General features: G+C 46.3%; 1 protein-coding gene across 6 annotated transcripts in view; it reads left to right on the top strand.

Annotated features, from left to right (window-relative positions):
- Positions 1-910: 910 nt before the first annotated feature.
- GSE1 (Gse1 coiled-coil protein) overlaps positions 911-22,557 on the top strand; it is a 228,486-nt gene continuing 206,839 nt past the window's right edge. For all 6 annotated transcript variants that reach the window (XR_013624571.1, XR_013624572.1, XR_013624573.1 and 3 more), the window contains exon 1: positions 911-2,850. Coding sequence is in view for 3 of the 6 variants with exons in the window: in XM_068128764.2 (XP_067984865.2) it covers positions 961-2,850 (1,890 nt within the window). In the remaining 3 variants the exon portion in view is untranslated. The remainder of the gene's footprint in view (positions 2,851-22,557) is intronic.

The raw sequence follows: 22,557 nt of genomic DNA on the forward strand, positions 1-22,557 counted from the left end.
TTAAGGGTTCTCGGAGATCCGTGAGCATCGGCCTGTCGAGGTGCGGGTGGATCGCGAGTGGAATTGTTGGTTGGGTACAGTGGTACACCGACACGCGTTACCGCAGTGCGCGCTCACATCGCGCTGCGCCCTGGGGGCTTCATCGCGCTGCGCCCTAGAGGCTCCACCTAATCGCGCGCGCTCACATCTCGCTGCGCCCTGGGGGCTCCACCTAATCGCGCGCGCTCACATCCCGCTGCACCCTGGGGCGTCACCTAATCTTGAGTGCATGAGATCTCCAAGAAGCTCTACAGGTCTGTCAGAGAAGGGGACGTGGGTGCGGCGGCGACGAGGGAGTGGGAAAAGGAAAGCTGGAGGAAGCTGATTGGCCTATTGTGAGTGTATAGCAGTATAGGTGATGGTAGGGGAGGAGAGGTGGGGATTGGGAGGAGCAAGTTGAGGAGCGAGAGGTTTCCATAGGCCAGAGAGTGACCGACAACCGGTAAACAAGCGCCAACATTTGACGGACATGTGTCCACGTGCCAAGGGGGTGTTCGTATTGTAGATCGATGAATACAAGTGACGACATTATCCGGGTAACAAGAGGGTGCACAATCAGCCATGTCACGTGATAACGTCTCAGGGCCCTTGAAGATTATTAGGTCAACCGGGAAGGCAGGGGGAGGGGGCTTTTTGGACATTTTGGCGGGCTTTTGCACACCGATTGGCACAATGCATTTTGCATTCCGAAAGGTCTTTGATGTGCGTCAGGATGTACGAAGGACTGGTCAAGCAGAGGCACGACCGGTGAGGGACAGCGAGGGGTGAGTCCGTATCGCGCGGGATCTCTTCCTCTCCGCGAGTCCAGTCCCCCCCAGCCCCCTCCCCCGCTCTGCCGCCCTCCCCCTCCATTTCCCCGCTCCTCGCCCCATCTCCCTCCGGGAAAAGCGCGCAGCTCGGCCGGCGCGTCGAGCAGGCGACATGCGGGAGCAACAACAGCAGCAGCAACAACAGCAAGGACGTCTGATCGAGACGGACTTGTCGCCGGCTCCGTCCCCGGTCGCGGGCTCCGTGCGGGTGTGCTTCGTGTGCGGGAGCGTGCTGCCCGCGGGCCGTGAGTGGCGCCTCTCCGTGCGGCGCCGTGCTCCGGGCGCCCCGTACTTTCCCTTCTTGTTGAGCCAGGAGCCGGCGCCGGGCGCCGAGGGTTCCGACTCGGCCCCGACCGGTGCGGTCCTCGCGTGCGGGGTCTGCTCCAGCTTCCTGTCGGCCCAGTGGACTTCCTTCGAGAGAAGCCGAACGCCCATCGAGAAACGGCTCTACTGGCTCAAGCGGCCGCACGAGTGTGAGGCCGCACGCACGCACGGGACGCCTTCGGACTGGGACCTGTTCCCGTTAGACTCGGCACCCGGATCGACCGGCAGGAATCGGGACGACTCGGGCTCCGAGGACGCCATGGACGCGTTGTCCGAGAACGGGTTTGCGCAGCTCGACAAGGACGCGAGGCTGTGCGTGTCCGTGGGCGGTCGAGACCCGGGGGTCGAGTCGGAGGCGAAATGTCGAGACCCGGAGTCCGACACCAAGGTCGCCGTTTTGGCGGGCGCGGGTTGCCCCGGTGATCGGGCCGCGGTGTGCTTGCTGTGCTGCACCTCGCTGCGCCCGCACGGACCCCGCTGCACCGTGCAGAGCGAGCCGAGCCCGAGGAGCCCCGACAGACCCTTCTTTCCTTTCCTGCGCCTCGTGGTGCCGCCCCCGGGGGCGAGACCCCTAGTCCCGGGGGACGGCGGCGAGGCCCACCTGTGCTCGCAGTGCCACGGATCTCTGCTGCGCCAGTGGCACGCCCAGGTGACCGCGGGGGTCCAGCCCGAGCGTCACCGATTTTCGGCGAATCTCCGCGGTCAACGAGTCGAGTTCGGTCCGGGATCGTTGCTGCAAATGCACCTGATGCAACCCGAGGTGGTGGAGCCGCTGCGGGAACCCAAGAGCGAACGATGCACCGACGACGGTCACGATGAGGTTGCGGACGCCAAAGGTGCGGAGCCCTCGGGGGTTTGCTACCTGTGCGGGGAACCCGGAAGTGTGTGCTTTGTGCGCTCGTTCCCCGACCACCACGACACGGTCCAATCCGCCGAGACCCCGATGCACTTCCCCCTGGTCCGTGTTCTCCGACGACCACCTGGTGCGGCGCCCATGGACGTGCAGGGACACGTGTTGTGCTGCTCCCGCTGCCGCCTCGTGCTGCGGGAACTATGGCGGTCGTACCGTGTCACAGGTGACGAAAGTTTGGTGCGTAACCCAGGTGTGTTCGCCGAGCGATTGCGCAGCGTCACGCTGGCGAAGCAACACCACCTGCAGCAACAACAACAACAACATCGATCCCGACGAAACAACCACCCAGAGGGTCCAGAACCCGAGTCGTGCCGCCTGTGCGGGGTCTCCCTGGACGCGGGGTCGGAGCGGCGGCTCCGGGTGACCCCACCTGCCAACATCGGAGACCGTGAGCCCTTCTTCCCGTGCCTGGCGGTCGCCATGGGGTCGTGCACCGCCGTGTACGCGCCGGCGTGCGCCCTGTGCGCCGCGGACCTGCTGTCCCAATGGCGGGCACACACCTCCGGTCCCGGAGCCAGCAGCGCCTGGTCTCGGTCCTACCGCCTGGACACGTTCACCTGCTACTTCTGCAGGTGCGAGAGGCCTCGCCGCGGCGGCTTGGTCCCGGTGACGCTTCCCAGGGTCCCGTTGCCCCCCGTGCCGGGCTTGGTGGTGCTCGATTCCGGGTCGGGTACGGTGGTGGCCTCCTGTTCAGGATGTTCCACTCGGATGGGTCGGAGTCTTGCGTTTCCTGCCGAACACGGGACCGACACGCAAGAGAAGCAGGTGAGCACGTTGTACCTGACCGTCTTGCTTCCTCGTGTTAATGTTTGTCCGTTTCCTTATAAATGCAGTTCTTCTAATTCTTCCTCTAATTGCCACGTTCTTGTCGCGTTGTCTGGTGGGAAAAAAATTGTCCAAGTCTTTCACGAACCGGCTGGCCAGTCCTGACCGGCTGGCCAAACTCGACTAAGTAGACAGGAAGTTTTAATTTGTTTATGGTGCCGGCGATAGCTCATGTACTCTTCGCAAATGGCACCGTGGGATCTTTAACGCCCACCAGGTCACCCACTAATGGCGGCACACGGGACACAGTTTAACGTCAATTCGAGGGATGCCCTCCCTGTGAAACACCTGGATGACACTTTATACCTGGGTCAGGATTCAAACCCAGGCTAGACAGCTCGGAGGCGAATGTGTGTACCTGTATGCCATCCTGCCAGCCCTTCCATGTAAATAAAGTCTGTAATCATATGCTGGTGTTTCACTTTCCATGACAGGAGTTTACGCTGCCACCATTGGAGCAAGAATTAGTTATCATTCAATACCCATTCAATACCCCTTCAATGTGCGTCACTTTGGTGTTACCACTTGACTCGAATTCCGGTATAGTAGCCTCTGCCACTTTCTTTACTCCAGATGGTGGAGTTTTGTGATTTAAAAAAAAAATCGTAATTTCCTCCTTTTGCCAAATCTTAACATTATTTCACCCTAAATCCCCATGTGCTCGTTCACCAAGTTTCAGTGTGATTGAAGAGTTGTCCATCAATACTTATGCTTGTTCACCAAGTTTCAGTGTGATTGAAGAGTTGTCCAGCAATCCTTGTGCTTGTTCACCAAGTTGCAATGTGATGAAGGGTTGTCCAGCAATCCTTGTGCTTGTTCACCAAGTTGCAGTGTGATTGAAGAGTTGTCCAGCAATCATTGTGTTCATACACCAAGTTGCAGTATGATTGAAGAGTTGTCCATCAATCATTGTGTTCATTCACCAAGTTGCAGTGTGATTGAAGAGTTGTCCAGCAATCATTGTGCTTGTTCACCAAGTTGCAGTGTGATTGAAGAGTTGTCCAGCAATCATTGTGTTCATACACCAAGTTGCAGTATGATTGAAGAGTTGTCCAGCAATCATTGTGTTCATACACCAAGTTGCAGTATGATTGAAGAGTTGTCCATCAATCATTGTGTTCATTCACCAAGTTGCAGTGTGATTGAAGAGTTGTCCAGCAATCATTGTGTTCATACACCAAGTTGCAGTATGATTGAAGAGTTATCCATCAATCATTGTGTTCATTCACCAAGTTGCAGTGTGATTGAAGAGTTGTCCAGCAATCATTGTGTTCATACACCAAGTTGCAGTATGATTGAAGAGTTGTCCATCAATCATTGTGTTCATTCACCAAGTTGCAGTGTGATTGAAGAGTTGTCCATCAATCATTGTGTTCATTCACCAAGTTGCAGTGTGATTGAAGAGTTGTCCAGCAATCCTTGTGCTTGTTCACCAAGTTGCAGTGTGAGTGAAGAGTTGTCCAGCAATCCTTGTGCTTGTTCACCAAGTTGCAGTGTGATTGAAGAGTTGTCCAGCAATCATTGTGTTCATTCACCAAGTTGCAGTGTGATTGAAGAGTTGTCCAGCAATCCTTGTGCTTGTTCACCAAGTTGCAGTGTGATTGAAGAGTTGTCCAGCAATCATTGTGTTCATTCACCAAGTTGCAGTGTGATTGAAGAGTTGTCCAGCAATCATTGTGTTCATTCATCTAGTTGCAGTGTGATTGAAGAGTTGTCCAGCAATCCTTGTGCTTGTTCACCAAGTTGCAGTGTGAGTGAAGAGTTGTCCAGCAATCATTGTGTTCATTCACCAAGTTGCAGTGTGATTGAAGAGTTGTCCAGCAATCCTTGTGCTTGTTCACCAAGTTGCAGTGTGATTGAAGAGTTGTCCAGCAATCCTTGTGCTTGTTCACCAAGTTGCAGTGTGATTGAAGAGTTGTCCAGCAATCCTTGTGCTTGTTCACCAAGTTGCAGTGTGATGAAGGGTTGTCCAGCAACCATTCTGTTCATTCACCAAGTTGCAGTGCGATTGAAGAGTTGTCCATCAATCATTGTGTTCATACACCAAGTTGCAGTGTGATTGAAGAGTTGTCCATCAATCATTGTGTTCATTCACCAAGTTGCAGTGTGATTGAAGAGTTGTCCAGCAATCCTTGTGCTTGTTCACCAAGTTGCAATGTGATAAAGGGTTGTCCAGCAATCATTGTGTTCATTCACCAAGTTGCATTGTGATTGAAGAGTTGTCCAGCAATCCTTGTGCTTGTTCACCAAGTTGCAATGTGATGAAGGGTTGTCCAGCAATCCTTGTGCTTGTTCACCAAGTTGCAGTGTGATTAAGAGTTGTCCATCAATCATTGTGTTCATTCACCAAGTTGCAGTGTGATTGAAGAGTTGTCCATCAATCATTGTGTTCATTCACCAAGTTGCAGTGTGATTGAAGAGTTGTCCAGCAATCCTTGTGCTTGTTCACCAAGTTGCAATGTGATGAAGAGTTGTTCAGCAATCCTTGTGCTTGTTCACCAAGTTGCAGTGTGATTGAAGAGTTGTTCAGCAATCCTTGTGCTTGTTCACCAAGTTGCAATGTGATGAAGAGTTGTCCAGCAATCCTTGTGCTTATTCACCAAGTTGCAGTGTGATTGAAGAGTTGTTCAGCAATCCTTGTGCTTGGTCATCAAGTTGCAGTGTGATGAAGGGTTGGCCAGCAATCCTTGTGCTTGTTCACCAAGTTGCAGTGTGATTGAAGAGCTGTCCAGCAATCCTTGTGCTTGTTCACCAAGTTGCAATGTGATGAAGGGTTGTCCAGCAATCATTGTGTTCATTCACCAAGTTGCATTGTGATTGAAGAGTTGTCCAGCAATCCTTGTGCTTGTTCACCAAGTTGCAATGTGATGAAGGGTTGTCGAGCAATCCTTGTGCTTGTTCACCAAGTTGCAGTGTGATGAAGAGTTGTCCAGCAATCCTTGTGCTTGTTCACCAAGTTGCAATGTGATGAAGGGTTGTCCAGCAATCCTTGTGCTTGTTCACCAAGTTGCAGTGTGATGAAGAGTTGTCCAGCAATCCTTGTGCTTGTTCACCAAGTTGCAGTGTGATGAAGAGTTGTCCAGCAATCCTTGTGCTTGTTCACCAAGTTGCAGTGTGATTGAAGAGTTGTCCATCAATCATTGTGTTCATTCACCAAGTTGCAGTGTGATGAAGGGTTGTCCAGCAATCCTTGTGCTTGTTCACCAAGTTGCAGTGTGATGAAGAGTTGTCCAGCAATCCTTGTGCTTTTTCACCAAGTTGCAATGTGATGAAGAGTTGTCCAGCAATCCTTGTGCTTGTTCACCAAGTTGCAGTGTGATGAAGAGTTGTCCAGCAATCCTTGTGCTTTTTCACCAAGTTGCAATGTGATGAAGAGTTGTCCATCAATCCACATGCTTGTTCACCAAGTTGCAATGTGATGAAGAGTTGTTCATCAATCATTGTGTTCATTCACCAAGATGCAGTGTGATGAAGAGTTGTCCAGCAATCCTTGTGCTTTTTCACCAAGTTGCAATGTGATGAAGAGTTGTCCATCAATCCACGTGCTTGTTCACCAAGTTGCAGTGTGATGAAGGGTTGTCCAGCAATCCTTGTGCTTGTTCACCAAGTTGCAGTATGATTGAAGAGTTGTCCAGCAATCATTGTGTTCATACACCAAGTTGCAGTATGATTGAAGAGTTGTCCATCAATCATTGTGTTCATTCACCAAGTTGCAGTGTGATTGAAGAGTTGTCCAGCAATCATTGTGTTCATACACCAAGTTGCAGTATGATTGAAGAGTTATCCATCAATCATTGTGTTCATTCACCAAGTTGCAGTGTGATTGAAGAGTTGTCCAGCAATCATTGTGTTCATACACCAAGTTGCAGTATGATTGAAGAGTTGTCCATCAATCATTGTGTTCATTCACCAAGTTGCAGTGTGATTGAAGAGTTGTCCATCAATCATTGTGTTCATTCACCAAGTTGCAGTGTGATTGAAGAGTTGTCCAGCAATCCTTGTGCTTGTTCACCAAGTTGCAGTGTGAGTGAAGAGTTGTCCAGCAATCCTTGTGCTTGTTCACCAAGTTGCAGTGTGATTGAAGAGTTGTCCAGCAATCATTGTGTTCATTCACCAAGTTGCAGTGTGATTGAAGAGTTGTCCAGCAATCCTTGTGCTTGTTCACCAAGTTGCAGTGTGATTGAAGAGTTGTCCAGCAATCATTGTGTTCATTCACCAAGTTGCAGTGTGATTGAAGAGTTGTCCAGCAATCATTGTGTTCATTCATCTAGTTGCAGTGTGATTGAAGAGTTGTCCAGCAATCCTTGTGCTTGTTCACCAAGTTGCAGTGTGAGTGAAGAGTTGTCCAGCAATCATTGTGTTCATTCACCAAGTTGCAGTGTGATTGAAGAGTTGTCCAGCAATCCTTGTGCTTGTTCACCAAGTTGCAGTGTGATTGAAGAGTTGTCCAGCAATCCTTGTGCTTGTTCACCAAGTTGCAGTGTGATTGAAGAGTTGTCCAGCAATCCTTGTGCTTGTTCACCAAGTTGCAGTGTGATGAAGGGTTGTCCAGCAACCATTCTGTTCATTCACCAAGTTGCAGTGCGATTGAAGAGTTGTCCATCAATCATTGTGTTCATACACCAAGTTGCAGTGTGATTGAAGAGTTGTCCATCAATCATTGTGTTCATTCACCAAGTTGCAGTGTGATTGAAGAGTTGTCCAGCAATCCTTGTGCTTGTTCACCAAGTTGCAATGTGATAAAGGGTTGTCCAGCAATCATTGTGTTCATTCACCAAGTTGCATTGTGATTGAAGAGTTGTCCAGCAATCCTTGTGCTTGTTCACCAAGTTGCAATGTGATGAAGGGTTGTCCAGCAATCCTTGTGCTTGTTCACCAAGTTGCAGTGTGATTAAGAGTTGTCCATCAATCATTGTGTTCATTCACCAAGTTGCAGTGTGATTGAAGAGTTGTCCATCAATCATTGTGTTCATTCACCAAGTTGCAGTGTGATTGAAGAGTTGTCCAGCAATCCTTGTGCTTGTTCACCAAGTTGCAATGTGATGAAGAGTTGTTCAGCAATCCTTGTGCTTGTTCACCAAGTTGCAGTGTGATTGAAGAGTTGTTCAGCAATCCTTGTGCTTGTTCACCAAGTTGCAATGTGATGAAGAGTTGTCCAGCAATCCTTGTGCTTATTCACCAAGTTGCAGTGTGATTGAAGAGTTGTTCAGCAATCCTTGTGCTTGGTCATCAAGTTGCAGTGTGATGAAGGGTTGGCCAGCAATCCTTGTGCTTGTTCACCAAGTTGCAGTGTGATTGAAGAGCTGTCCAGCAATCCTTGTGCTTGTTCACCAAGTTGCAATGTGATGAAGGGTTGTCCAGCAATCATTGTGTTCATTCACCAAGTTGCATTGTGATTGAAGAGTTGTCCAGCAATCCTTGTGCTTGTTCACCAAGTTGCAATGTGATGAAGGGTTGTCGAGCAATCCTTGTGCTTGTTCACCAAGTTGCAGTGTGATGAAGAGTTGTCCAGCAATCCTTGTGCTTGTTCACCAAGTTGCAATGTGATGAAGGGTTGTCCAGCAATCCTTGTGCTTGTTCACCAAGTTGCAGTGTGATGAAGAGTTGTCCAGCAATCCTTGTGCTTGTTCACCAAGTTGCAGTGTGATGAAGAGTTGTCCAGCAATCCTTGTGCTTGTTCACCAAGTTGCAGTGTGATTGAAGAGTTGTCCATCAATCATTGTGTTCATTCACCAAGTTGCAGTGTGATGAAGGGTTGTCCAGCAATCCTTGTGCTTGTTCACCAAGTTGCAGTGTGATGAAGAGTTGTCCAGCAATCCTTGTGCTTTTTCACCAAGTTGCAATGTGATGAAGAGTTGTCCAGCAATCCTTGTGCTTGTTCACCAAGTTGCAGTGTGATGAAGAGTTGTCCAGCAATCCTTGTGCTTTTTCACCAAGTTGCAATGTGATGAAGAGTTGTCCATCAATCCACATGCTTGTTCACCAAGTTGCAATGTGATGAAGAGTTGTTCATCAATCATTGTGTTCATTCACCAAGATGCAGTGTGATGAAGAGTTGTCCAGCAATCCTTGTGCTTTTTCACCAAGTTGCAATGTGATGAAGAGTTGTCCATCAATCCACGTGCTTGTTCACCAAGTTGCAGTGTGATGAAGGGTTGTCCAGCAATCCTTGTGCTTGTTCACCAAGTTGCAGTGTGATTGAAGAGTTGTCCAGCAATCATTGTGCTTGTTCACCAAGTTGCAGTGTGATTGAAGAGTTGTCCAGCAATCCTTGTGCTTGTTCACCCAGTTGCAGTGTGATGAAGGGTTGTCCAGCAATCCTTGTGCTTGTTCACCAAGTTGCAGTGTGATTGAAGAGTTGTCCAGCAATCCTTGTGCTTGTTCACCAAGTTGCAGTGTGATTGAAGAGTGGTCCAGCAATCCTTGTGCTTGTTCACCAAGTTGCAGTGTGATGAAGGGTTGTCCAGCCATCCTTGTGCTTGTTCACCAAGTTGCAGTGTGATTGAAGAGTTGTCCAGCAATCCTTGTGCTTGTTCACCAAGTTGCAGTGTGATTGAAGAGTGGTCCAGCAATCCTTGTGCTTGTTCACCAAGTTGCAGTGTGATGAAGGGTTGTCCAGCCATTCCCCTGTGCCCATATGGTAGTGACATGGGAAGCCAGGCACTGTAATTTACTAAGGTCACGTGATTGCCATTAAGCTTCGATGTAACATGCTAACTTTGTAACATCTCTTTTCTTTATACACCATTTTCATGTAATTTCAAACATGTTTTCAAAGAGTATGTCTTTCAGGTTGTGGTTAGAATGGGACTCGAGGGAGTGGGAGGCCTTCTTCTTCTTCTCTCGGTAAATGTAGCTTCTTCGCTCCCTTGGAAGGATGTAATCATAATAGTAATAATATAACTACTAATAAAGCAGTAACAGTATTTAATAATCCAATTGTAGTATCTATGGGTTAGGGGAGTGGGAAGGGGAAGATAATCCTTCCCCATATCCGCCTCCAAACCCACTTCCCTGCTGTGAATGTGAAAACTCAATGCCCATGCTCAGTGTGCTTCTCTAATGATTAAATTCCCATTCAGATATCCCATGGAGTAAATAACTCCAACACGAGGAGCTCTTCCAGATATTTACATATTACGTACACAGAAATGCTGGAATTTTTGGCCTCCCCCATTCTCCATAACTATGTGTTACTGCTCATTAATCACATGACCGTTTTTGCACAAATAAATAGACAGTTAACATGACTTGACGGATTGTTTGGATGAAATTGTTCAGATTACTAGTGGTCATCGAAAACACAAGAGACATGTTTGTCTGTCTGTCATTCTGTGTGTCACCATGTTTCCCAGAGATGACCAAACGGATGTTCATTGAACTTTCAGAGGTTCACCAGTGACTGCCGGGGGAGTGTTGTCGGCAAAAAAAAGTTTTGAAAGTTTTTTTTTTTTTAAATTGGATTTATTTGGATTTTAAAAAAATCTGTCATGCCTAGGTTTTAGGCCCCCACAAAAAAAGAGGAAAAAAACAAAATTGGATTTCTTGGAAATGCCAACAGGATTCGAACAGCACCGGGCAACGCCGGGTACCCCTGCTCGTGTGCTATAAATGTCAACATTGTCATTTGTTTGCCAAGTGAGGCTAAGTGACTGTTTCTCAATCTCACTCCTTTTTTTTAAAACCACAAAGCTTTGGTGTTTCCAAGCTCTTCTTGTATTGGCCAAATCTCTGTGCCTTGAGCGATATCGATCACAGGAAGTTAGGTGAACTGACCAACTTCCGAGCTCGTGCTTTTGGGATTGCGATTGGAAGCTAGAGGTTAAGCGATTGCATCTGATTGTATATGTAAAATACGTTTCTCCTTCTTTCCCCTTCTACAATGGAACCTATAGTACAATATGCATATCAAGTAATTAATTAATTTTACAACACATTTTGAGCAAATTATGTCAAGATTTGTCACACGCTCTGGTCGATGTCTGATGACTTGGTGAGCATGTTATTCGACGCACTTATTAGTCTTTTCGCTCTCACGGCAGAACTTTTTACCTTCACCATTAGACCTTGGAAAGCTGGTTTGACAGTTGGGTCGGATTGCTGCCACATGCCACAGCAGGAACCTGGCTCAGTTTGGCCAAGGCTAAAATCATCTTGGTCAAGTGCCAGAGTCAGGTTCATTCTGCAGCTCACCAGGCTGAGGAGAAGATGGAGGAGATTATGGCTTTTACCACTTGAAAGCAGTGTATTTTTTTTTATCAGTAGTGAGGTTTAAGCTTCACACCAACCACATAGTTGTTGCAAGGAATGTTTACTTTACATCAACAGTATGTTGATCAGTTCGGAGCATACTTGCTTCTGAATTGTCTATTCTGTGTTTGATTCCTGAGAGAAGAATATTCAACAATGAGCTAATGTTTTTTCTGGCAGAATATGCTGTCTCGATGGGCTGGCAGGATGGTGTAGACCTATTGGTACACACAGTCATCTCTAAGCTGTCGACCCTTGGTTTGAATCCCGAACCAGCTATAAACTGTCATCCCGGTGTTTCACAGGCGAGGTGCTTCTTTGCTTCATCAATGTCTGTGCCGTCCCTCGGATGGAAGTTAAACTGGATGCCCCGTCATCCGACATTAGTTGGTCTGTATTAAAGATGCCATGGTGTCTTCGCGAAGATTAGGCGAGCTATCGCTGGTGCCATGGCCAACTTCCAAATTCCTGCCCTAACTGCTTGGTCGAGCATCAGGCCTGGCCAACCCGTTCATGAAAGGCTTGGCCCAAAAACTTCTCCTGATCAACCTCACAAGAACTGGGGAATAATTGTGGCCGATAAAGAATAAGAAGTATACAGCTGAAACAAAAAGATGAAACATTAGAGCAAGAGGTCAGAGTTCACTTGACCTCAATATAAAACATTTCACTCTTTATTGGGTCCCATGTGTTGGTTGATGCCCACTTGTGGCCTCTGAAAATCTCGTGATGTCATCAGAAAGGGATAGGCAATCGATGGCGGTACTCCAGATAAATTCACAATTCTTGCTCATGACCGAGATTCAAAGCGGAGTTCACTCCCAGGGCGCCCACAGGAACTTCACAAGCACATTTAGAAACACAACAAGGCAAATGACAATGTTAACCGCAACCACAGATCACATTTGCTGATCTATGTGTTTCTGACAGGTTCTTGGTGACAAGCTCTCCCACACAAAGCTTTCAGGCTACATTCTTGAGGGAACTATTGGATATTTTATGTCTATCAAATGGCCTTTTCCATCAATTTGTAGGTCAGTACAAACATTGAGTAAACAATTTTTTTACTTGCAGCGTTTTGAAGCTTCAATGTCGTGTTTACTGCAAATATGTCAACTTATTAGGTCTTCAAAGTGACAGCTCGCGTCCATGTTCTGCCACCTCCTGTGACTATACATGATCGTGATTGTCCAACCTGATGGTGCTCGTTTGTTAGACCCATGTCCACTTGTTGCCCCCCCCCCCCCATCTCCGTCACAGCGTAAGTCTTCATTCTTCAGTCATTCAACTCTTCCATGACTGCCATGAGCCTTGATATCTCTATTTAATTTTTTTTCGATGTAGCTGAACTTCTTTAACTACTTCAACACTCTCCCAACAAGGGAGGTTTCTGAAACATTATGGTATCTGGAACAATGCCCGACATCTTAGTCGTCTCCTCGATTGCCTCCTAGGTGGTTGGTTAGCTGGCTTTGTGGTGATCTGGTTGTGCAATTAAGTGGATAATGCAAGGAGGCCTGGGTTCATTCGAGTAGCAGCTGAAACACAAAGATGAAACATGAGAGCTAGAGGTCAGAGTTCACTTGACCTCAACCACTCCCTAAGGGCATGACAGGCCAGGCACCCTCACCTATTCCGTCTGGTCATCTCGCTGACTGTCTGTTTCATCTCTTGGTTATCTCTACTTCCTTGCGTGGAAAACGCATTTTCATATTCACGATGGCATCGTGCGTACATCATCATGCACTATGTTGCATTCTTTCGGAGGGATTGATTCGAATTCATTTGTAACCATTCATTGTGCAACTGTTACCGGGTAATAAGTCTTTTTGTGTTGAGTTCAGGCAAACTTAGTGGCTGCTTGGTCGGGTGAGCAGAGCTCGACGCTTTTCGGCCCTGTGCCCGTTCAGAGCTGGCAACTTTGACATGCCAACGCCAACCGATAGAATTCCTGAGGGCTAATTTAGGGTGCCAGGCAGAAGGCTAAACCTCCATTACATAGGCAACTTCCCATCTTCCTTACAGCTGCCGCCGAACCCCCTTCAGTTGTTTTCCAGTTGGGTTATTAAAAACAAAAATAAAAAAGATAAATATCCGTTTCACTTCGCCACTTCAATGGCAACACATCTTCGTCTCTATGGTCAGTACAACAATTACAGGAAGCCGGGGTGCTTTTTGAACTCTTGTCTGCAAAACGTTGTGCACCGTGTGTTGAAAAAACACGCTCAGTACTTATAGCCGGGTTGAGTGTACAGGGCTGTTTAACAAGCTGAACGTGAACTCTTGAAGTGCAGACACTTCCAAATGTGTCGTTTGACACGTTACTGAGTAACCAACGCGTGTTTGGTAAAGTACACATAAAATCGAAACCTTTGTCTATCACTTTTCGGGTGAACTTTTAACATCAGCTAAATACAATCAACACCCATTGGCCCATTGGATGTACTGTATACAGTACCTGCCTAGCTAGGGCTGCTTACACAATATGTGACAACCACTACCCTATTCTTATTTTTTTTAAACGATAACAGCAATTCATTTATTTGTCTTTAATGACAAATAGTTATGTACTTTAAAAAAATTCTGTCTTTCTTTGTGCAGGGATATAAAGACGGACAGACAGACTGACACAAAGACTGATGCCGCAGGGACTGTGGGTCTTGTTTACACTTTGGTCCTGACCTGATGACCCTGAACGGCCACACAAGCCTCGATGGAATGCGCTCGCCTGCCCTCTCCTCCCCTCTTTTTCCCGCTCCCCTTGCTCTGTTTTCGGACCATCTCCATGTCTCCCTTTTTTCGTTTATTCTTTCCCAATGTGCAATGTGCTGTCTGTTTGACTTTTAGTGAGTTACAGGTTTTAAGGAAACCGCCATTTCTCTTGTTGGCAGATCAGAGATATAGGGAGTGGGGTAGGATGAGGGAGAGGGGAGGCAGAGAGACAGAGAGAGAAAGAAGCATGTGTCGGACCAGGTGCGTGTCCCCCTCACCCCCCAACCACATCTCCTTCCCTCAAACTACCCTTCCTTCGCACCTGGCGGTGCTTGCCCGTGCTACGGCTGCTTCTGTTTAAGGAACACTTCCCAGGTCTCACCCCAGCTCCCCGTTATTCTCACCCTCCCTGTGTCCACTCCTCTTTTTCTCTCTCATCTTTCTTTCTCTCTCCTTTCCCATTTCCCTTCGCAACGCGCCCGGCTGGCGCCGCTGCTCGCCGATGGGAACCAGGCGTCGCCACCATGTGCCACGCGCGAACTCCACATTTTTGGACTTTGACATCATATGACGTCATGAAATCGATGCAGAGTTGATGCGGAGCTCCCATGTCTTCTTTTTTCATTCGGTATTCATGCTTATGGATTGTACCACTTTGCAAATGATTTCACTGCTGATATGTAATGGGCTCATGGGCCACGTGCACCACACCACCTTTCAGCCTACAAGCTTTCGGGATCCGAATGTACTCGGAAGGCTTGAAGTCGCCGCAGCGGAAAGGGGGGTTGGGGTGGGAGTATAAGAGAGAGAGAGAGAAAGAAAACTAGGGAGATGGTGGGAGGGAACTGGAGCCGTTTTCTCTGCTTGGTTTTTTTCTGCTCCAAGGCGCCAGAGAGACGCGCCGCTTTCTCCCCCCCGGGGAGCCGGCTCGCTGCCAGCCAAGCAGCAGCTACGCTGTCCTTCCCTGCCTCTCGCATTCTCCTTTCCTTTTACTCTCCTTCCTTCTTGATCTTGCCTTCCACTCTCTCTCCCCTCTGTCATAACCTAACCCACTTAGCCCACCTTACATTTCCCCCTTGCCACCATATCCGACTTCATCATATTCTCGATTATTTAACCTCCTCCAGAGCCTCGTCTCTTCTGCACCCAAACACTCCCTCCTTCCTATGCACTTTAGACCCTTTTTATCCCTCTTCCTCTTTGCTTCTCTGACCACACCCCACACCCCTCATCCATCCCCCACCTCTCCACACCATCGACCTCAATTTTATGTGTAATGCTTTAGATTCAGCTTCTGCTTTTTTACTGCATCCATTGAGAATAAAAAGATGGAACTTAGCTGTTAAACCATTTTCATCACATAGACCTCCCATTTTTGTGGTGATCTGCAATTCATGGCGATAGGAGTTCTCTTGCCTCACCAAGCTGCTCTGCCTTTTTCTTCTTCATCCCTCTTGTTCCCCTCCCTTTTAGCCTTGGCGTAAAGCTAACAGCAGCAGTGCAAGTTCCCGAGTGAGTTTTCCTATTCATTTGCAGTGCACGTTCCTGTTCAAGTATAAACGGGGCTGGTGGGGAAACCCTGGGCAGTGATCAGAACTGGAACTCAGAATCCCACAGAAAGCTCAGCTGGATACTAGTACAGGCAGGGGGTTGTCCGGCACATCCTTTTTTTTTTCTTTTCTTTTTTTCTTTAAATATCAGAATGAAGGTAAAGGTGCGTGGTGTCAGTTTTAAATGTCGTTTTTACAGCCATGATATCTATATGGCCCCTATTGCTATGTCGCTCCACCACGTTTGCAGCAATATAATCACTCCGCAATACTTTATATACAAGATACAAATAACCGGTGTTTGAAATTTGTAAAAGCAAAAGATTTTCCTTTGGCAATGTCGTCTTTGACAGCGTCCAAGGGCCGTGAATGAGCTTACACGTATTACATTGCACAGTCATTACATACGCACAAGGGCATTAAGAGACAATAGACAAAGCAACACAATATATGGGACTTAAGCTCAGCGTTCCGCCATCATAAACTATGTGCTGAATGGAAGCACCAAATAAGCTTAACCCAGAAGTTACAATCATTTAATTGTTATATATATATATATATATATATATAATATATATATAATATATATATATATATATATAATATATATATTATATATATATATATATATATATATATATATATATATATATATATACGTATATATATATATATATAGTTGATCAAGGCACCTCCTAGCTTTAATGGTGAGCACCAGCTACGAATTATGTCTCACACGGTAAATACCGCATAACCCGCAAGGAACCAACAGCCTGTCTGCCACACAGACCATCGTTCCCGCCAGTGCAAACCAAAACCAGGGGGTGCGGTGCGATCGGCGGGGATAATAATCAACGACATAACAGCGTGACGAGCGCTGTCCCGATCTGCTGTGGACCGAAGTCCTAGACCAAAGCGTCACCTCCGACCCGGAAGCCTCAGCCCGGCCACTCTGTCAACAGACAGAGATTTATTCATTGGTCCCCATTGGCTAAACATCAAGCAGAGCTGCCAATCCAGATTTCGGGCTTATTAACCCTCATCAGGACGGCATACTGCAAAAAATCTAACCAATGAGGACCAAAATCGTCTATTAAGTTGATCAAGGCCAATTAAGTTGATCCAGGGGACCAATGAATAAATCTCTGTCTGTTGACAGAGTGGCCGGGCTGAGGCCTCCGGGTCGGAGGTGACGCTTTGGTCTAGGACTTCGGTCCACAGGAGATCGGGACAGCGCTCGTCACGCTGTTATGTCGTTGATTATATATATATAGATATATATATAGATATATATATAGATATATATATATATTTCATCAACTGGTACATAAAATTGGTGATGACTGTCCTTTTTGGCACATGCTCTGCAGTCTTTGAACATTCATTGGACTTCAATGAATACTAAAAACTTTCTGCCAATATGAATCATGATCAGTGCACACTCATATTTGATGGCTGCAAGCCTTGTTTTACATGGCATTGTTTCACCATAAACTGATTTCCCCATTCCCCATATCCATCTCGTAAGCCTTGGTAGAGAATGGAGTAATATGGATCTCTTAAGGACTTTCCCAATTCCAATCTTCCCTGGGCTAGACGGAGTAGATAGTCAATGTACTGTGTTATTAATTAATCGGTACGTATTACCTATGAGCTGCGATACCAAAACAGTGCCCAAAGATATACTGGTACTCAAAACAATATCCAATAGTCCAAGTAAAATAAAAAATTGCTAGTTTGATGTGCTTATAGAATATATTGGAAACCATTGATGTTTTTCGCAATGCTGTGTCTCGTTCCGAGAACTTTCTGAACGATTTATTTATTTCCCGAGTGGGCCGAAGTTGCAGGATAAGCTTTATGAAGTTTGTGGAACCGTCTCCTGAGGCTAAGTCTGCTCCTTCTTAGTTGTTTCAAATTGGTGGAGTAGAGCTTAGCACTAATTGTTGGTTGGCTGTGCCCCTTTTTACGAAACAATGTGTGTGTGTGTGTGTGTGTGTGTGTGTGTGTGTGTGTGTGTGTGTGTGTGTGTGTGTGTGTGTGTGTGTACACTAAGTCATGCTCCATGCTCAGCCTTACAATATATAATGGGGCAACAGCCCGGAAAACATCCACGGATGGTGTTCTCTACTCTCCTCTCCTTGGTTGGATTGGTAAATGTGCCATGGAGGTCATTATTATGAATAACCCTTTGTAGTATAGCGTAGATGCCTTTGGGGGTTGCAGTGAGTGCTCCTGCATTGTCAGGTTGTGTTTAAGCTGGATAACTATATTTTTTAATGATAACACTGCCAGCTATCATTTAGTATCATCGTTGTTGTGGTAATTACAAACAGTTTGGTTGTGTGGGAGACACCAGCTGTTGGCCTCAATCAAAGCAGTCATTTAGTAGCAATTCGGTCCGAATCATCATAGCAGTGAGGATATCTTAATTTCATACATCGAAATATTGACACTTGGCACAAATGAAGGTAACTCTACGTTTTACAACCATTTAACTACCGAACCGGATTTACTGCAACTTGGCGGATCATCAGCAACTGTATAGGATCAAACATCAAAAAGGCAACAGCAAAACAAACAAAAATTACAAAACAAAAAAATTAATATTTTGATATTAATTTTAATATTAATATTAATATTATTTTAAAAAAACAAAAATTTGCAGCAAAAAGACAATAAAGGCAACATCAAAGTTACAAGTGCCCTACCAAGCGCCAGAAACACTTTAACCTCCCACATTATAAATGTTAAACGAGCAACTGGTGCAACTCTCCTAGATCAGAAAACCAGTGTCGAATTGGTGGAGCACCAGATCCCTGAGAACAACCTTAGGGTGACTGAGTGTGCGGCCAGGATTGCCACTCTGCGAAGCCTTGCCCGTAGACCAGACCAGCTTAGGTCCGTGAATTACAGGGCAGCACCTCCTTATTTGAAATATCAAGCAGAAGCAAAAGTTTTTGATTTAATGTAATTCATTCCATGATTTCAAAAAGAATATGGTTAATTTTCCTGAATTTCTTGGTGGCAAATGACTGCCAGTTTGAACGGACACCTGTGGGTCTGGTTGGAGAGGCTGCAATTGTTGGGAGTATGGAATGAGGAGGTGAAGCTGCAAAGCGTGGTCGGGCCTGCGGTGGTGGCAGTTTCCCAAAATATTAAAGTTTTGGTCTTTGTACAGTGGCCCAAAGCAGGTTAACCTCATGGTCTTGTGGTGTATTTAAACCATCAGGCAATGGAGGGCTTATTGGTAGGTCAGACCCTCATGGATATGTGAAACTGAAGTAGGAGTATGATTGTTAAATGTGTGGGTACAGAACCACAGACCATGAGCTCTGTTGTTAAAGGTAGCCAGTTGTACACCATTTTGGGGAAATAACGAAATTGAGGACAGATGGTGCATTGCAAATCAAGCACAGAGGAAGGCATTAACTGAATTGAAGCTTGTGGTCATGCAGTTTGATTGACCTGGAAAACAGCAATATTCGGTTGAGGGAAGAACATAAGGGAGCTTTGCACAATCTGAGGGCAGGATGGATAGGTTCAACAAAATCTTACTCACTCGATTGGCTTTATTCACTTCAGAAACTAGTTAAGAGTGGGTTGAACATCTTACATTCATAACTAGAGGACTGCGATCCGAGATCCCTGATGGTTCCCATTATAGCCAACTCATAATATTGTTTTGTATTGTTTTTTCCAAAAAGCAGTATACCATGGAACACCAAGACAAAACATTTAATGCCTCCCTCCGTGAATCATAATAATTGAAAAAATGGTATTAAATTGAAAAAAATATATAAATGAGCAATTAAATAATTGCATAATCGAAAAAAAAAAATTTGAAAATGAAATAAATGAATATCGCAAAAAATAAATAATTGACAATTAAGGAAAAATAATTAAATAGTTAAAAAAATTAAATAATGGAAAAATATTCTTCAAAAAGCGGGGATACCATGGATACCACTTGACGAAGGACTTAAGGCCTCCCTCTGGGAACCATAATGATGGTATATGGGACCACCAAGCATGAGACTATTTGTTGTATTCCAGATTTGTGGGTGTTTGGTTGCGGAATGCGAGTTCCTGTATATGTGTTACTCGGGAAGCCTTGAAGTCACCACGATGGTGAATCCTTGGAAGGGTATGCATGTGAGCTAGCGACCAGGGTAGGAAGGGCTCATGAGTACAGAGTATGTACAGTGCCTTCAGAGTTCAGAGTCACATTCACACCCCTTGACCTTTTTCACATTTATTTGTGTTCCAGCCTGAATTTAAAATGTATTAAATTGACTTTTTTTTTTCACTGATCTACACATAATACCCCATAATGACAAAGTGGTAGTTTTTTAATAGAAATTTTTACTAAATAATAATTGTAACTGAAAAGGTGAAATGTCTTGAGTCAATAAGTATTCAACCCACTCCAGCTGTCCATCTACTCCAAATTGAGCGTAGGTGCATCCATTTTCCTTTGATCATCCTTGAGATGTCTCCACAACTTGATTGGAGTCCACCTGTGGCCAATTCAATTGATTGGACATCATTTAGAAAGAAATACACCTTTCCATATATATACACTACATGACCAAAAGTATGCGGACACCCATTCTAATTAATGCATTTGGCTATTTCAGCCACACCCATTGCTGACAGGTATATATAATCAAGCACACAGCCATGCAATCTCCATAGACAAACATTGGCAGTGGAATTGGCCATACTGAAGAGCTCATTGACTTTCAACGTTGCGCCGTCATAGGATGTCACCTTTTCAACAAGTCAGTTCGTCAAATTTCTGCCCTGATAGAGCTGCCCCGGTCAACTATAAGTGCTGTTATTGTGATGTTGAAACTTCTAGGAGCAAAAACAGCTCAGCCGCGAAGTGGTAGGCCACACAAGCTCGCAGAACCGGATCGCCGAGTGCTGAAGCGCGTAGCGCGTAAAGATCGTCTGTCCTCGGTTGCAACACTCACTACCGAGTTCCAAACTGCCTCTGGAAGCAACGTCAGCACAACAACTGTTTGTCAGGAGCTTCATGAAATGGGTTTCCATGGGTGAGCAGCTGCACACAAGCCTAAGATCACCATGCGCAATGCCACTATCTGCCGCTCCATTCCTCATCCCTCAGATCGGCAGTCTGCAGCCTCCTCACTCTCTGCAGACCTGGACAAAATCACAGACTGGTCAAACAAGTGGAACATGTCTTTCAATCCTGACAAATCTCACACTCTTACTATGTCTCTCCGAAAAAAACGACTGGAAAACCCTCCCATCTACTTTCTCAACAATCCTCTCCAAGAAGTTCTGTCGCTCAAGCTTTTGGGTCTCACTATCTGCCATGATCTTTCTTGGGAAAACCACATTTCCAAGCTGGCCTCCAAAGCCAGTCGCCGACTGGGCATCCTCCATCATGCGAAGTCCTTCCTTGGCACACCTGAGCTCCGCACCACATACAATGCTTTCATCCGCAGCTCAATGGAATACTGTTCCCCCCTCTGGGCCGGTGCTCCTGCCTCACACCTAGCCCGGCTTCACGCTGTTGAAACCCAAGCTTTCAGAATCATTGGAATCCCATGCGATGAAGCTAACTCCGAGGGCCTTTCACTCTCTCACTGCAGGCAGGTTGGTGGTCTTTCTGTCTTCTACCGACTCCTCTCTGGCCTTGCTCCCCCAGTTCTCTCTGTGCTCTGTCCCCCCAATATTCCTTCAGGGCGCACAAGATCTGTCTGCAACCCTCTTATGGTTAAACTGCCAAAATCTAGGCTCTCTGCTCACCTTCACTCTTTCATTCCCCTTTTCTCCCACCTCTGGAACAAACTCCCCCACTCCCTTCAATCCCACTCCTCCCTCCAGGTCTTTAAAACAGCTGTTCCCCACCATCTCTTATCTTCCCCCATCCAAAACCTTGATCTTTTCTACCCCCGCTAATTCACCCCAGATACACTTTTTTTTGAAATTCCAACTTCTTTCCTGGAAGTCGTTGCAGTGGTCATATGTTTTATACCTCTCCCACCTCCCCCCAAGCCCTCCCCCTCCCACATTTCTCCCAATGTCCCTGCTCTCAAATGTTGTGTTTGTGTCCTTCCCCCTCTCTCCCCATCTTGTCTACCGGTCCCCTTATTTTTTGTGTTTTATGTGTCGGTTTGACTTTTTGTGTGATTAATGTTAGCTGTTTTACGAACCTCGATCTTGTATACAAAAAAAAAAAGCGTCGGCTGGAGTGGTGTAAAGCTCGCTGCCATTGGACTCTGGAGCAGTGGAAACGCATTCTCTGGAGTGATAAATCATGCTTCACCATCTGGCAGTCCGACGGACAAATCTGGGTTTGGCGGATGCCAGGATAACGCAACTGCCTGAATGCATGGTGCCAACTGTAAAGTTTGGTGGAGGAGGAATAATGGTCTGGGACTGTTTTTCATGGTTCGGGCTTGGCCACTTAGTTCCAGTGAAGGGAAAGCTTAATGCTACAGCATACAATGACATTCTCGACGAATGTGTGCTTCCAACTTTGTGGCAACAGTTTGGGGAAGGCCCTTTCCTGTTTCAGCATGACAATGCCCCCGTGCACAAAGCAAGGTTCATTCAGAAATGGTTTGTTGAGATCGGTGTGGAAGAACTTGACTGGCCTGCACAGAGCCCTGACCTCAACCCCATCAAACACCTTTGGGATGAATTGGAACGCTGACAGCGAGCCAGGCCTAATCGCCCAACATCAGTGCCTGACCTCACTAATGCTCTTGTGGCTGAATGGAAGCAAATCCCTGCAGCAATGTTCTAACATCTAGTGGAAAGCCTTCCCATGAGAGTGGAGGTTGTTATAGCAGCAAAGGTGGGGGACCAACTTCATATTTATGCCCATGAATTTGGAATGAGATGTGTGATGTTCGTTTGTCCACATACTTTTGGTCATGTAGTGTATATAAGGTATATATAGAAAATATACACAACTTTTCTATGAATACACACCTTACATAAGCTCCCACAGTTGACAGTGCATGTCAAAGCAGAAACTCTACCATGAAGCCCAAGGAACTGGCCGTAGAACTCCGAGATATAATTGTGAGGAGGTGTAGATCTGGAGAAGGAGATAAAACAATTTCTAGAGTGTTGAAAGTTCCCAGGAGCACAG

Source organism: Myxine glutinosa, chromosome 9 (assembly GCF_964187855.1).
Source record: "Myxine glutinosa chromosome 9, kmMyxGlut1.1, whole genome shotgun sequence".
Lineage (NCBI taxonomy): Eukaryota > Metazoa > Chordata > Myxini > Myxiniformes > Myxinidae > Myxine > Myxine glutinosa.